Genomic DNA, 15155 nt, shown 5'->3' on the forward strand with positions numbered 1-15155 from the left:
AATCTCTAAAATAATCCAAGAACATGCTCTTCGCCCTTGAATCCACCTGATGGTAAAAACTGCTCAGCTCATTTTAGGACTAAGCCAAATGAGGTGTTTTTGCTGTGGTGGTTATCCACAACAAATGTGTTTGCTGCCTGATCTAATAATATCACTCATGTTGAATTTCAAACAGAAAACATCTCATGACATCTTCAGGCCTACTTTGAAACTATAGCTCAACCTGGAAAATTAAAGTATTTCTCCCACAAAACACAATCGCACTAACTTGCCAGCTGAAAAACTCAGAAGAATAACAGTAAGATGTAAACAGTCTCCTAGTCAAGAGGAAAGCCCCTCTGTCGAGCACACCGGTCAGCATGTCACTGCAGTGACTGTTCTTACCTAGTCCTATTCTGTTGGGGCTTGTCTCTCGACTGCATCCCTGGCTCCGAGGGATCTTGCTGCGCTTCTCTGCAGAAGACGGCACTGGCTGGACTCTGGACGCTCCACCGCTCAGGCCACCATAGGCGCTTCCTAACAGCTTACCCGGAGAACTAGACCGGCTACCAGCTACAAGAGAACCAGAAATATGGAGAGCGAGAGAGAGAAAGAGAGAGAAAAAAATTAAAACCACAAAATTTAAAATACGCTGACAGCAAAACTGGAACACAATCAGCCCTATCTACGAATTTGACCCAAATCACTCAGAAAACTAACAGGACTGTTCCCCATGGGCTGTCAAAGAAGACTGAGGGAAGTCCAAGGACAATAAACGCTCACATCAGGAACCCTGCCTGAATGAACCACACTGCCCAGCTGAGAGCAAGACCAAAGCAGACACTGCAGGGTATGAATACCCCAGCTGGCCGTGCCCGAGCCTGCGGAGGTGCCAGGAGCAGCCTCGCTGCAGCAGCAGGGAAGTCACAAGCTGCGTCACCTCCTCCCAAAGCAACACGTGCCTGTGGAGCTCCGTGCTGCAGCGAGCCGGCTTCTGGCACAGGTCACCTGCTGCAAGGTGGCCCAGGCATCTTCATGCTATACTACAGCAGTGGCATTGCCTTCCTGCAATAATTAAGGAAAATTTTTAAAAATACCATCTCAACAGCAGCAGTTCAGCACAATAAACACTAAACTGAGTGTCACATTTGTCAAGATGCTGGCTTACTTAAGCCTGACTAGTTTAACCTAAGCTATTTAGTTTTCAGTTGGAGAAAATTTTCAGCAAGTTGAGTAGTTGGCCCATTTTATTTTTCCTTGTTTGATTGAATAGTCCATGGCAAGTTTACATGTCTTCCAAGCAATGCTGTCTGCAACCCAGTCTACTAATCAATGTTTGTTTACATATTTACATTCCAGCTGCAGTAGATATTTTTTATCCGAAATACTTCTACTGTCTAACTCAATGAGTTAAAAAATACCTTTTTTTTTTCCAGTGGTTCTTCATTTGGTAAGTTGTTTGAAAATAAACTAATGCAAGCTTAAAGGTACTCACAAAGAACTGTAATAGATTAAGGACTCTCTCTTGCTTTTTCAGGTATAAAACAGTCACTGAAAGTTTGCTGCTGATCTTATCATTCCTGACATTCAATTTGTTTGATAAAACAGCCAGCAAATGTATCTTTGAAAAAGTTGTAAGAACATACTCAGACAAGCTGATATTCTGAACCAACAGTCATGTTCATTTCCTTCTGAGAAGTATCCACACATTTCAGAAAAAAATCAGTTCCAGATACTATTATGACTAGCAAGAGTTAAACACTGCTCTTCTGAAGATATGCAATTCTATTAATCTGATGGACAACATGATAACACATGTATTATTTAATTTACTTGCTCACTACAATTTCTTGGCCAAAGGAACCAAATACTCCAATACTGTATGTGGTGCTGGCTCCCCCAAAAAGGTTTCACACCCTGAAAGCCAACACTCCTCTCAGTTACACCGCTGCAATCTCACTGATGTCAGCAGGGTTGCACTGAAGTAACTGAAAGAAGAATTTAGCACCTGGGTTTAAGATGCAGCAATAAGCCAGCTGCAATATGCGGAATGTATGCTCACCATGTTTGATTCCTATGAGAAAGCAAAATCACTTGCCAGGCCCATTTGGATTTATGACTTTAAGAAAATACTTTTTAGGTGTCATAGTTAGCAGAGAGGGAGGGAAGCTTAGCAGTTAAAAATGTGAAGAAAATAATGTGAGAAAGCAAGAAAGGGAAAACGTTTCTTACCACCAGCAGGATTAGCTGATCTGGATCCTTGATTATGAGGGCAGACCAAAGGACAGGCAAAAAGTGGATTAAAAGACAGCAAGACAATACAGTGTTCAGCATGCGGTTTATGCTCTACACAATACAGACAGATTTATTCACAAACATGTCACTCCTAAAGCCTCTGCATAACACAGTGAGTTAATCTGCAGGTGTGACTAAACATTTCCCAAGGTTGATCAGCTTCTTAGCTAAATATCAACCAACACACTGAGACCCAAGTTCTGTTCTAAATTACACCCCAGCCCAGTCTGCAAAATTGCAACAGGGTTATCCCTGTGTGGGCATGCAGAATTTGGTCCTGGGACTGTATTATATTTGAATTCATAACTTATTTCATGCAATGTTCAGTTTAGGATAAAGATCACATCTAGCTGGGCTAGGCTGGTATAGGGAATCAGCAAACTAGACCAAGGGAGCAGGTTCAGATGTGACCATCCTAATGCTTCATAAAACATTCTATAGAAAATTAAGCCCATAATCTTTGAAACCTTTGGATACTCAACTATTCTTTAAATGCTTCTGAGACTTGTCTCATCTGGTCTGATCACTTCTTCACTAAATTAAGTTTAGGGGAAAAAAAATAACTTCTACCTTTGGGTCAGTTTTAGGTTCAAAATTGAATAAATCAATTTAGATCAGCATAGCAAAGCCCAAATTCCCTCATGACCTCAATGTAAAGATTTCCATTTAGCCTCATCCTGAATATAATATTTCTCTCCATCTCTCCCACAATGCTATAAACTGCTTCCCCATCCCTCCAGCATGACAGCAAAGCAATGAGAGCATGAACAGAAAAGGGCTTTGAAATAAGGGTGCAAAGCAAGACAAGTCCTCAGAACAAACATGTCTTTCCACAAACACCATCTCCTCTTTCCCAGAAGCTTGAAGGTCCTCAAAACACCAGTGGTTTTCTCCCTCCCCTCAACTCTTTAGTGCCCAAGTGACAAAATTCTCCTTAGATACACATGACAAATACGCAGCAGCACCATACATGTGGCTCCTTGGTGAAAACCGTGCTTTGCCAGGAAGCCAGAGACTGCAGATGTGCCATGTGAATCAAAGGGCAGAACTCTCCTCTCTGTATCTAAACAAAATAGATTACATCCTATTTTAAATTTATGTCCAATCACATTAACTTCAGACAGCTCACATATTACACATACAGAAATACACTCACATAAGCAGGAGAAGCTTGGCGGGGCAAGAACCCAGGACAGCAGTCAGCTACAGACACAGAGGGTGTCTCAGTGGGACCCAGTGCAAGTTTAGTCCTACACATCACAACAACGTGAAATTCTGCTGCATGACTGGTTAAAAAAGCAGCAAGGAAGCTCTCAGATTTGGGGACCTATTTGTCAGCAAAAGCACACACTGGCTGAGTGGGGATTTGTTGTCCCCCAATGTCCAAACATTGTTTGGTAGAAGTGAGCCCAATCCTCAGCTGATGCTACCACAAATCAAGAAAAATGTATTAATAGCTAATTGTTCTCCTCCCCCAGAAATAAAACATTTCTTACGCTGGGACTGGGAAACTACTTTAGCCCGGCTGCGGCCACGGGTATCAGCAGGCATCGAGGTGACACTTGTGGCACTGCCAGAGCTCTGTCTCCTTGTACGGATCCGACCTGGAGGAACGCAAAGACAATCAGACTGTTAATAGGTTTCTTCCAAAGGCAGCAGCAGCATCTAACATGCTGTTTTAAGCTTGTAGGGTTGCTATACACATAATTAACCAAAGTACAGGGAGAAGAAACATCTTTCATCAGACTGGCTGAGACGCAGGTGAGGACTGGAAACACAGTCACGGTCCACAAACCTGAAAACTTCTCTGCTTTCTGTAACCCTATCAGCTGGTTTACTTCAAAAATATTACTTCTCTGTACCCTTTGCTTCTGTTCTATAGTAGTTTCTTCACAAAGGATCCACAACAAACATTTCAGTCTCCTAAATACTGCTTCCAATATCAAATTATTACTTTCTGACAAGGCGATCACCCTTTCAGAGACATGCGTGACAGATCCCCCCACAAATTCCATTGCTGTGATTTCCAGTTAGCAGCTCAGCGCTTTATAGCCTGCTCCACACGCGCAGGCTGGCAGGCACTCCTGCGAGAGCCTGTCAACACAGCCTGACTACGCTTTTATTTCAGGCTTATTGAATTCTCCCTGCTGTTTACAGATCCCTCATATTTATCCCAAGATCAGTGTAACTTTACTTGTAATACAATCAATGTTGTGGAAAAATGATTCCTTGTGTCTGCTCTTTATTTAAGCAGAGAATGGATATAAAGTCTCAAAGTGTTATTGGTCCTTTTTTCTGTCCTTTCCTCATGAAAAAGCCACAGTAATTTGATCTAGAAAAGCTTACAGGGTCATCAGTTCATCCCCTTCCTGGGGCAGAGCTGTTTCCTACAGAATGTTCTTTCCAGTGCTAAGCTTCAATTATCTGTCTCTAGTTAATGGGAAAGAAATGATAATTAAGAGCAACAGAAAGAAAGCCTCCATCAGTACTTTTCAACAACTCAGTTCTCAGCCAAACGTGGAGCTGTTTCTCAGGACTAATGCCAGTGCTATCCTGCATTCAGGAGACAACTTCAAGTTTCAGGTACAATAATAAGAGGAAAAAAAACCACAACAGGTAAGAGAAGAGTTTAGACAACTGCACCCACCGGTTATAGATATTCATCTCCTGCCATTTGTCTCCACCATAAGCATACAGAGAAATATGTAAAGGGAGATATGCACTTCCCCCCCCCCAAAGAAAGAAGGAAAAAAAAAAAACCAAAAAAACAAACGAAACACATAAGGTACACATGCAGGGCAAGACAATGGCAAGCAGCCCAGGCTGAACAGATTGAGAGCTCTGTTCTTCCCTGAGCTCCCAAAATATTAATAACATGGTCTGCAAGTTTCTCACAGACACAAAGCAACAAGGAGATGCTTAACTTTGAGAAGAAAGCCTGGACTTGTTTGTAGGGTAACAGCCTAGAAGACAGCTGTACTTCAGACCTCTCCACCAACATCTAGTTTTAAAATAGCTCAGTAGGTAAGACACAGGTATCTACATTCAAATATTTATTTGTAGAAGTGACACAGAAGAAATCATTGAAAAAAAAAAAAAAATGGGCAAACAAATCAGTTTTTTAACCACTGGCTCAACTAAAAAAGCTCCGAGCACACGCACATGTGCTCTTCTTACCACCAGCAAGGCTGCAGATCTCTTCTGTCTTAGGCTGTGACCTGCCCCTTACAAACCGCCAGCCTGATGCACAGCCAGGGCCGGCTCTCCAGCTCCCTGCTGGCCCATGCCCTTCCCTCACGGGTTTGGCACAGGCACAGCTACATACAGAGGAACAGAGTCACTGTGTGACCTGCCACAAGGTCTGTACCCCAAACCCACTGTGGGCTGCAAGGAAGGAGGCAGACGGACCTCACGCTCGTCGGAAGCCTCAAGGCTTCCTTGCATTTCTCACATCAGAGGGCATCGCTGTGGCAGCAGGGGTACGAAACAGTGAGACAAGAAGTTAAACCTGACCAGTCTTAGGAACCAGTAACGGAATTAACTCACATCCTTCCCAGAAGGCCAAGAGAAAGCTTTGGCATTGCAGAAAGTCCTGGGGGGTAACTCAAGCTGAAATTCAACATTTCACACTGTAACAGACAGTACTGGAAAACATGTTTAGTGATGTGCATGGGCCAAGAATATGTGAGAAGGGACTGATGTCTCCTCCTCTTATGCACCGGCGTCTCTCAAGATGCTCACAATTTTCTGTTCTTCCTGCAGCTACAATTTTACTGCATCATACAATCTATACAATACAAATGTGTCTACTACATTCCCTTATGGATTTCACCTGCAAACAGAAGTCTGCATTCTCATCCAAGAGTTCTTTGCACATGGGGTTATATGTGGCTTTATCCCTATCATTCTACCACAGACAGAAAAACTAATTTAAAGCAATACTGTAAATAACATATCAAATAAGTTATCCAAACTATTTTTATTGTTAAACTCAGGCAAACACCTCCCCTTCCAAAACTTTTGCTTTTAAGTGTGATTGTTTCCATATCTAGCTCAAACTGCAAATGTAGCAATTCATATTTCATAACCATTATCTTTCTGCTCCTCTTAAAAGACTCACTGCATCCTGACAACAGCAGCACAAAGGAACAGATAAGGACTGTCCCAACTAGTTTCCAAAAGCCATGAAAGCCCTTGATCTAGATTTGACATGTGACACATCGCTGTTGGTAGAGGAAGTATTTTGAAAGACTTCATATAAATGCTTTGTGTTAAGAAACAATTTGTGGTGGTTGTTTGGGGTTTTTTTAGGATGTTTTGGTTTTATTTTTAAGTCACTGTCAGTTTTTACAACAATCAATGGATCAGAATCAACCTTAAAATATCTTAACATGTGTCTAAACCTAGGAAGGTTGTTTTGGTTTATTTTGTGGTTTTTTAAAGAGGAACAAGCAAAGGAAGTTTCTACAATAATGTTTTTGCATCACAAGAGGCTTCATCCAGCAGCATTACCCTGAGCTCCTCTGGGAAGATACTGCAGCATGACCATCCCCAGTGCTCAGAGCAGACACTGGCTTTGCGAGACTCAATCTGCCTATTACACTGAAAAAAGTGGCTTTCAAATAGTCTAGAAATGGTATATAACAGCTCCACAACAGAGCTTAATCAGCTCCATGCTGTGAATAATTATACCTACAACCACACAAGTTTTAGAAGGAAGCACTGGGATGGTAATGGTCTCTCCACAGACCAGGTTAATGCATTTAGGTTACTCAGCACTGGGTTTTTCCCCTGCTTGGAGAAAAACATTCCCGAAAGAGCCTTTAGGATCACCCCCCAAGCTGTATCACTGTTAAATGACATGTGGACATCTGTGAGAAACGCACACATCAACTAAAAACATGCTTTAAATATAAATCTGTAAATGACTTTTTAGAACCACCATTGGGATGGATTCCATGCATATCTAGCACATGTCCAATGTTATACTGGTATAAAGACCTGATTGCACCATAATTTCCCCTGAGAATCACTTTACCCTTACTGGAAACCATCAGCATATGTTGCCTCTGGGGTCTGCACAAGAACTCCCTCCAAAGCAGAGGGTTGAGGGACCAGCAGTGGCACCACTCTGCCCTACAACAACAAGCACAGACAAGTCAAGTCAGCACTTGCAGAAGGACGGACCAAGAGAACAAAGGAACCTACTCCCTGAGCATTTCCATTTCAGACACCATATACAGTTGTACCTTTGAATCAAGCCTTGCCCTTGAGGACAAGCAAGAGCTTTAAAGAAGAGAAGAAAACAGGAATGGTGATTTCATAAACCTTGCTTTACTCCCATATTCTTTGGTACAGCTCAAGATGTTCACCTGAGCTGACCACTCTTCTTGAGTTTTCAGAGTTCTCTGAAAACTACAGACCAGATTTTATTTCCTTTCTGGTGAATACTAAAAACTATTAAAAATAGTGCTGACGACTCTGGAAACTGCTGATTTTGTTTTAAACTTGCCAGTTTCAGGACAGACCGGCTTCCCCCTTTTGGGAAAGGTTTGTCTGAAGGGCTTGTCTTTACACCATACCTTTGGAAAAAGACAGAGATAACAAAAGTTCTCTGAACCATTAATCTGTACTGATAGTCAGCATTATGCACCCTTTTAAAAAAATTCCTTGAAAATCCATCTCATGGTAAAAGAAACTTTTCTGAGGTTTTTCTTTTAATTGGGTATAACAAACATGGATTTAGGACACAACTGCTATTTATGTAGCACCAGGCGTTAAGTCCTGATCAAGGCTATAAAGGTTTAAATCTTACAGGCTTCCTGCCTGCAAAACTCTTAAGATACCCACACACAAAGGGTCTGGGCAATCAAGACACGATGGTGCACCGCATGAAGATGCAGCCTCACAGCACAGAGACAGGAGAAGACCTGCGCATATTTCCATGGTACACAGACTCACACTACCTTTCCATAAGGAAGTACATTTTATCAGCATTTGTCAACTGGGCTGACACTACTAAAAACCAAAGGACTGATACTCAGCTCTTAACTTGTATTCTTGCCATTGACATAACATACTCTGTCTTGCTCCTGTTTTGAGATGTCTGGCTCAAAAACAAAACACTGAGGAGAACTGAGGGCAAAGCAGATGGGAACTGCCAAGTCCACACAATGCTGGCTCCCGGCTGAGGGGAAGGTGCAGAACTTTTGCATTGTAGCTACAGAAAGCCATGATGGGAACCAGACTGCAGATTTAGTGTCTAGCTGAACCACAGAAAAAAACACAGGGATTTGTTCTTAAATTACTTATTGGTGACTTGGAGGAAAAAAACAAAACAACACAAGGGTCATGGGTTCGGATGGAATTTCTTATGTTCAAAGAGTATCCAGAGCAAGGGGATGTTTTTCTCTTGCCCTGCCCCCACCTCCTAATTTTTATATTTATGTCAAAAATACAAACTTTTGCCTTCCCTGTAATTCCCGGTAAACTCTGCAAGATAAGAAAGTTGGTAGAAGACCTTTCTCAGCTTTTATCTGCAGGACGCACCAAACCCTGAACAAAATCTGGTTTTCCTTTAACTGTCTCAACAAAGAAAAATAAAGATGAAGAGTTTCAAACAGTGATTAACCTCATCCTTCAAGTGTGCCACGTTGTTATAGTCCTCCCTGACCCTCTCTTGCCTAAAAAAAGAGAATCCTACAGTAAAAGGAGGAGATGAGATTCGGTATTAACATGAGGTTGGTGACAAACTCCATTTCTGAAAGCTCATCTCACAATCTTTCCCCCAGGTAACTTGCTGGTTTCTACTGCAGATTTTTACCACATCAGATCTGTTTCCAATGTAGCTGTATTAAAAAAAAGCGCCACACCACTTATCAAATAAACCCCACTCTCATGCATGAAGACAATAAACCATTTAATAAAGTAAAAATAAAGGTATTCCAGAGGAAGCTGTTGGAACAGGCTTTCACAATTATCATTACAGCCTGGGAGAGGACTGAGACCTGCAGAGGGTATTTCATAAATTAACATTAAACTTCTAATGTCTAGGCCAAAAATAGAAACGTTTTACAACTCGGGGGAAAGGAAGAAGAGAAAAAGAAGGGTCAGCGATGAACAAAAAGAAGCTCAGGATTATAACAATCTCGAGTTTTCATCTAATTAATCTGATTTAGAAATACAGGTGTTTAGGTCAGCTTCATATTCTTTATCACTGACAGATCACAAAGCACAACCACTTGCTCATGATGCAGAGCCAGTTCAGCTCTCAACACTAAGATTAAGTGCCAGTTCCAAAAATGGTAGAGACCTTTCCCTCAAAATAATGAATCAAGGCATCAATAATAGCAAGGAAAAAAACACACACGTCACAACGGCACAGTGGCACTTCCGAGAACACCACATCCAAATACAAGCAGCCATCAAGAATACGAGCACAGTCCCACAAGACAGTAATAGATCCCTTGAAAAGAGACTTGCATCAGGAAAAAAAATGGGTTTGTTGGGGGATGTGGTGTCTTCTTTATGCGTAGAAGGCATTCTTGTTTTTCACTCCTGTCTACCTCAGAAAAAGTGATTTCCCAGTGATGTTGTTTTGCTTGAGAAAAATAAAGAACAAGCTTTGGCAGCAAGCCAGGAAACCAGACTGGAGCCCTCCCAAACTAGGAGGCTCAGTGTTTCTGAAAAGAAGCCTTTCCTCCAGCTGTCTTAGATGTAGCCATCTCGCTCAGCCAGTTAACAACAAAAAGAGAGAGCTCAGGTTTAAAAAGGTTGACTAAATATTCCTTCCCTAGAGATCATTGTTTACTGTCCTCATTTTTCTGCCATGTGATCATCTCATTCAATTCTCTCGCTGCCCAGTCTCTTCCCAAAAGCATTTGGCAGCTGCGACCTGAGCTTTGGATGGAAAAACACAGCAAACCTTTACACATCGTAGGGCAAGAAAACACAAGCCCTGTGTTGGTTTTCTTGGGTTTGTTTTTCAGGTTTTTGTTGTTGTTTTGGGTTGGTTTTAATTTTTTTTTTTGTGGTGTGCAGGTCACCTTCAACCAAAAGCAGTGCTTTCAACAGGGAGACCCACACACAGCTTTGTGATCGGAAGTCATAAAAAAAAGTAGGGCCCATTAGTGGGAAGGAGCTCGAAGAGAAAGTGAAGAATACCCCATGGCATCAAAATGAGCAGGACAACCATGCAACACTTCATGCAGGTCACCAGTGAACATGGATGAGAACCAGATAACACTTTGAGAACAGAGACCAGGTAGGGTGGTACATTGTGGACACACCTCAGTTACACAGAAAGACTGCTTACCCTCAGTTTTACTGGTAGTACCATCTTTAGGCAAATTAAAAAAAAATAAGGAAAGTGTTAATAGGGAAAATCAGTAACATCAACAGAAGTGGGCACTATATATTAGCTACAGAAATAAGCAAAAAGAATTACACAATTAAAGAAATGAAAAAAGTTTGACCGAGCAGCAAATCAAAGCTTGATGTATCTGAAGAATATGCAGGTTTTCTCTCCTGCAATAACCAACCTTTGCCAAGCTCCATTTCTTTGTTTGCCTCACCATTTCTCTCATAGGAACATGCAGGTGACAAACGTCCCTACTAGCTCAAAAGGAAGCAGGCTCCTTCAGGAGAAGCAAAATTCACATCACTTAGTGCATTTGTTGCTTTTCTTCTAGTGTCTTTTAGGGCAAGACTAACACCGTGTTCAGACTCCCAGCTTCAAGGACAAAGCCAACTTGAGAAGACACTTCCCGCCCTCTTCCGTTCTTCCTCACGACATAGGTTTGAAAGCAGTTTTGCCACTGAAGCCCGCGCACAGCGCAACTGAAAAATTGCTGCATCTGTAAGCTCGAAAGCAGGCTATTATGCAATCAACTTCATATTCTGTATTATGTTTTCATTGCAATGTATCTAAATCTTGAACCAAGTATGAACAATTTAGATCAGAATAAGAATTCAACTTCTGAACCAAATACAACCAAAACATTTAAGCCACGATAAGACATTTTGGATATGAAAGAAATTTGTCTACAAAAGGAATCTATAGAAACCATCCTTAAATAACTCACCAAGAATATTTTAACCAGACTGAAGACCAAATGCCCTACACTAAGGAGAAGCAACTTTTCAATCGACTCAGTGAAGACAATCTACACAGCTTAAGATCACTGAAGACAATCTACACGGTTTCAATCAAGATCACTGATTTCTGATTTTTCTCCCTCTTGTAAAGGTAAATTGATGAAAAGTCTGGAATGAGATTAGCATAAAGCCAGCAGAATGAGAAACTAGCTCAGATGATCAGCTTGCCTCAAAACCAAGTTGAAGCTCAGCGAATATGGTATCACCACCTTGCATTTCCTCCTCCATGCCTCCTTCAATGGCATCTCCAGGAGAGAAAGATCAAATGCAAACTTTGATGTAAGAAATCCTGGGGCACCTGAGAGTGATACACGATGCTTTGAGAGAATAGTGTGACATGGGGCTATAATCAAAAGAGAGTCAGCATAAGAACAGATACTTATATACTGCGTGGTGAAACAGGAAGGCTGACGACTTCTACATCATCTTCTTTTGTAAAACAGTGAACAAGCTCAGCTAAGATGTACCATTCAAAGCATAAAACAATAAGGGAAAACAAGTTTCAGGAAAGGAGGGAAGGCAGAGAAGGAACAGGGACAGGGGGACATGTCAAAGGAACTGAGCAGTAAGTATTTTCTTCAACAATGTCCCAGAATTGGAATAAGATCTGCTTTTCCCCAGAAAGAAGAACTAGACACAGACTATTATACAATTCAAAAACTAAGAAGTTACTTCAAGTCATTTCTGTTACAAATTTTTCCCTTAACCCCAAAGGGCAAGAGATCACACGCTGATCCTCGAGAGCTGGTAACTTTCTCAGAGATAGGTTCTTCTAGTTGGAGTTTAATAGTCAAATAAAAAGCACAGGGCACCTTCTGGTAGTCAGGAAAGCTAACTGCAAGAGTAGAAGAACATGTAGATTTACCTAGTGATGCGTATGAGCCTGGGGGCAAGGCTGCAGCAGAACTGAAGGGGGCGGGTGCTCCAGAAGACGTCACTTTTGACTTGGCACTAGCTGCTGCATTCACATCGACGTCACTGCGGGATCGCTGCAGAGATCCTGGTGTTGACACAGATTTTGTACTTACTGTAGATGCTGCAGATGGGAGTGGGAGATCCAGAATAAAGAAGATTAATTTTTTGAGCTGTGTGCTTCAAAGAGCCTGACAAGCAGTTTAAAGTACTATTTTTAACATTCCCTGCTGGAATTGAAATACCTCAACTAAGAATGCTTTATCAGGGCAATGTGGGCTTCCCCACGCTGCCTGCAAAGATATTTCAATGGTGACCTGATGCAACCTCTAAAAGCTTTATCAGACACTATCCTAAATGCTGAGATCAACAAGTCTGCCAGGCCAGTAATAATGGAATTTCTAACAGAAACTAGATGGGAAAGTTCAACCATGGTACCCATCACCAGCTGGTGAGTTGCTGGTAAGAGAGACCTGCAGGTCCTTCAGTCCAGGTTCTACTAACTTCCCAGCACCTTGTCTTCTCATGAGGACTGCTGTTCCCATCACTTGTTGATGCTGACCCTCTTAAGCATGAAGCTTGTCTATTCAGCTGCAAGCAAACATGCATTTGTGTGCACAATCAAGTAGGTTACACAACAATATCTCCTTGAATCAAAGGTCTCAGTAGGGTGTACTGTATACACAAACCAGCCAGAACCCCATCTGGGTCAGGTGTAGAAAGCAGCTTATCTTCTACCAAAGTTTTCTCTATTATATTCTGTATTAAAATTTATTATTTAGATTATTGTATGCATTTACTTAGGACAGGAAAGCTGCACCTAAATATTCCATCTGACAGTAAAAACAAATTAGCAATGAGATGGAACACTGCAGGACTTGTGTGCTGATGATGCCTCCAGTCAATGCTGAGATCACAGAATAAATGAAAGAAAATTGTATAGCTGAATGCACCATTAGACTATGTAGCTGTACATCTTTGCATAAGCAGTAGTTTGTTCCAGCTATTGCAAAGCTAAACATACTTTTGCTACAATTGTCAAGGATTTTTAGCCTCCCTTTCAGGTGCAAGCAATATTTATTAACTTTCAAAAGCAGTTGAGGCACAGAATGTGTGTACAACCTAAAAGTAATTAAAAATTTTACATAAGTTGTCATTTTAAGGAGCAGTAAAGAGTGATCAAAATTGTTCTTTGCATATTAGAATGAGAATTTCAGACACTATAATTCATCACACTTCCTTAGCAACACCTGAGTGCATTTTTCTGCTCCTCTTCTCACCTCTAGATGTAGTACTTCCAGTAGGACTTCTTTTGGCAGACAATGGACGGCTAGAAATTAATATAAATATTTATTAGAACAAAACTGGTATTTCACAGTCATCAGCAACAGTGCTACTCTGTTCCTTGGGTACAAAGCTGAGTTAACAGGAAGTTATTTCTATAGACATAGACTAACAAAGCTGACTGTTTAAGACTAAATCAGCACCACCATGAAATTATTTGAGCAAGAAGATATTTTTAAGAACACTTTTTGTAGATTTAAAAAGTTACATCAATAGGTTATGGATATTCTCCATATAGATCTAACACTTAACTTGCAGGCATTTGGAGCCCACGTTGACCATACCTCTAAGAAAAGATAAAATACATACATTAAACAGAAGAGTTACATATTGATTTCGCAGTAACAACTCAGACTTAGTTTTCTCTGATATGGAAAGAAGCAGACTTACACTTCTAGGACTAATGCTAAACAAAGAATTTCAATCCAAGCACTGTTTTAAGCATACCTGGAAAGAATGACTATCAATTTCTAAGAAAACTTTTAGAGCTCAGCAGAAAATTATTTATGGAGTCAAGATAATGATTTTTTTTAAGACAGTACAGTTTTAGATTAAAAAAAATATTTTGAAGTAATCAAGTGCTGAGGTCAACCTATGACCAGATGAGACAAAGCAATGTGATGGACTGCACCTATTCAATGGAGCTGTCTGCAGTTGCTTACTTCAAGAAGTAGTGACATCAAAGGACTTACTTGAGACTCTCCTGGGAGCTGGAGGAGGAACGATCCGACTGTGGCAAGGACACAATGCTGTCAGAGTTCTTCAAATGTGACTGCAGGGCCTTCTGGTAGGAAGACTCCAAGGTGTGGTACAAATGTTCCGCCTCCCGGCTGAAGTGACTGTGGAAACCCCAGTAACACCTGGAAGGAAGGTACAACACTGTGAACATCCCCTTCCCGTGTTTTAGGGGGCAGAGACCTTTTCACTGCTGGCATCAGTAGGCTCATCAACCCAGTCACTTCAACCACCTAGTGCCCCTGTGGCACACTCGAGACCCATCACTTTCTTCAGCCAGTTGTATTGCTTAAACAGCCACACAGAAGAGAAACGAATTAAAATAAGTAGAGAGGAACGTACCACTTGGTGTGTTGCAAAAACATAAGTAGTCAAAAAAGCTTTATTACAGAAAAAACCTGCATCCCTCTGGCTGTCTACCATGCACAGGAGATGACAGATCCACAGAATGATACTAGTCTGGGACTGGGTGCTCAAAATCTACCTAAAAAAAACCCAAAGGCAGAACACACATGCATGGGCCTGATTCAGGAAAGCACCAGCTGGTGGTGTTCTCTTCCTTAACAAACAGCACTTCTACAATGCTGCAGAGACAAATATTCTGTACTGAGTTGTGGCTATTGACTGTCTTTTGGGGAAGAAATAACAAGGAAAAGCAAAGAGATGCTTGTATGGATTTTCAATCAGTGCCATGCTGAAAATAAAAGAACATTTTAAGATGAGAGAAGAATGCC

The 15155-nt window shown here is 41.3% G+C and overlaps 1 protein-coding gene across 1 annotated transcript in view; it reads right to left on the reverse strand.

Moving 5' to 3' along the window:
* Nucleotides 1–15155, reverse strand: part of CLASP1 (cytoplasmic linker associated protein 1) — a 171773-nt gene that overhangs the window by 67324 nt on the left and 89294 nt on the right. The window contains exons 17-21 of the mRNA XM_082054938.1: nt 14379–14546; nt 13623–13672; nt 12296–12466; nt 3771–3878; nt 385–552 (exon numbers count right to left, since the gene is read on the reverse strand). Coding sequence (XP_081911064.1) covers nt 385–552; nt 3771–3878; nt 12296–12466; nt 13623–13672; nt 14379–14546 — 665 coding nt within the window. The remainder of the gene's footprint in view (nt 1–384; nt 553–3770; nt 3879–12295; nt 12467–13622; nt 13673–14378; nt 14547–15155) is intronic.

Source organism: Streptopelia decaocto (genome assembly GCF_964273445.1).
Source record: "Streptopelia decaocto genome assembly, chromosome: 6".
In the NCBI taxonomy this organism is placed as follows: domain Eukaryota; kingdom Metazoa; phylum Chordata; class Aves; order Columbiformes; family Columbidae; genus Streptopelia; species Streptopelia decaocto.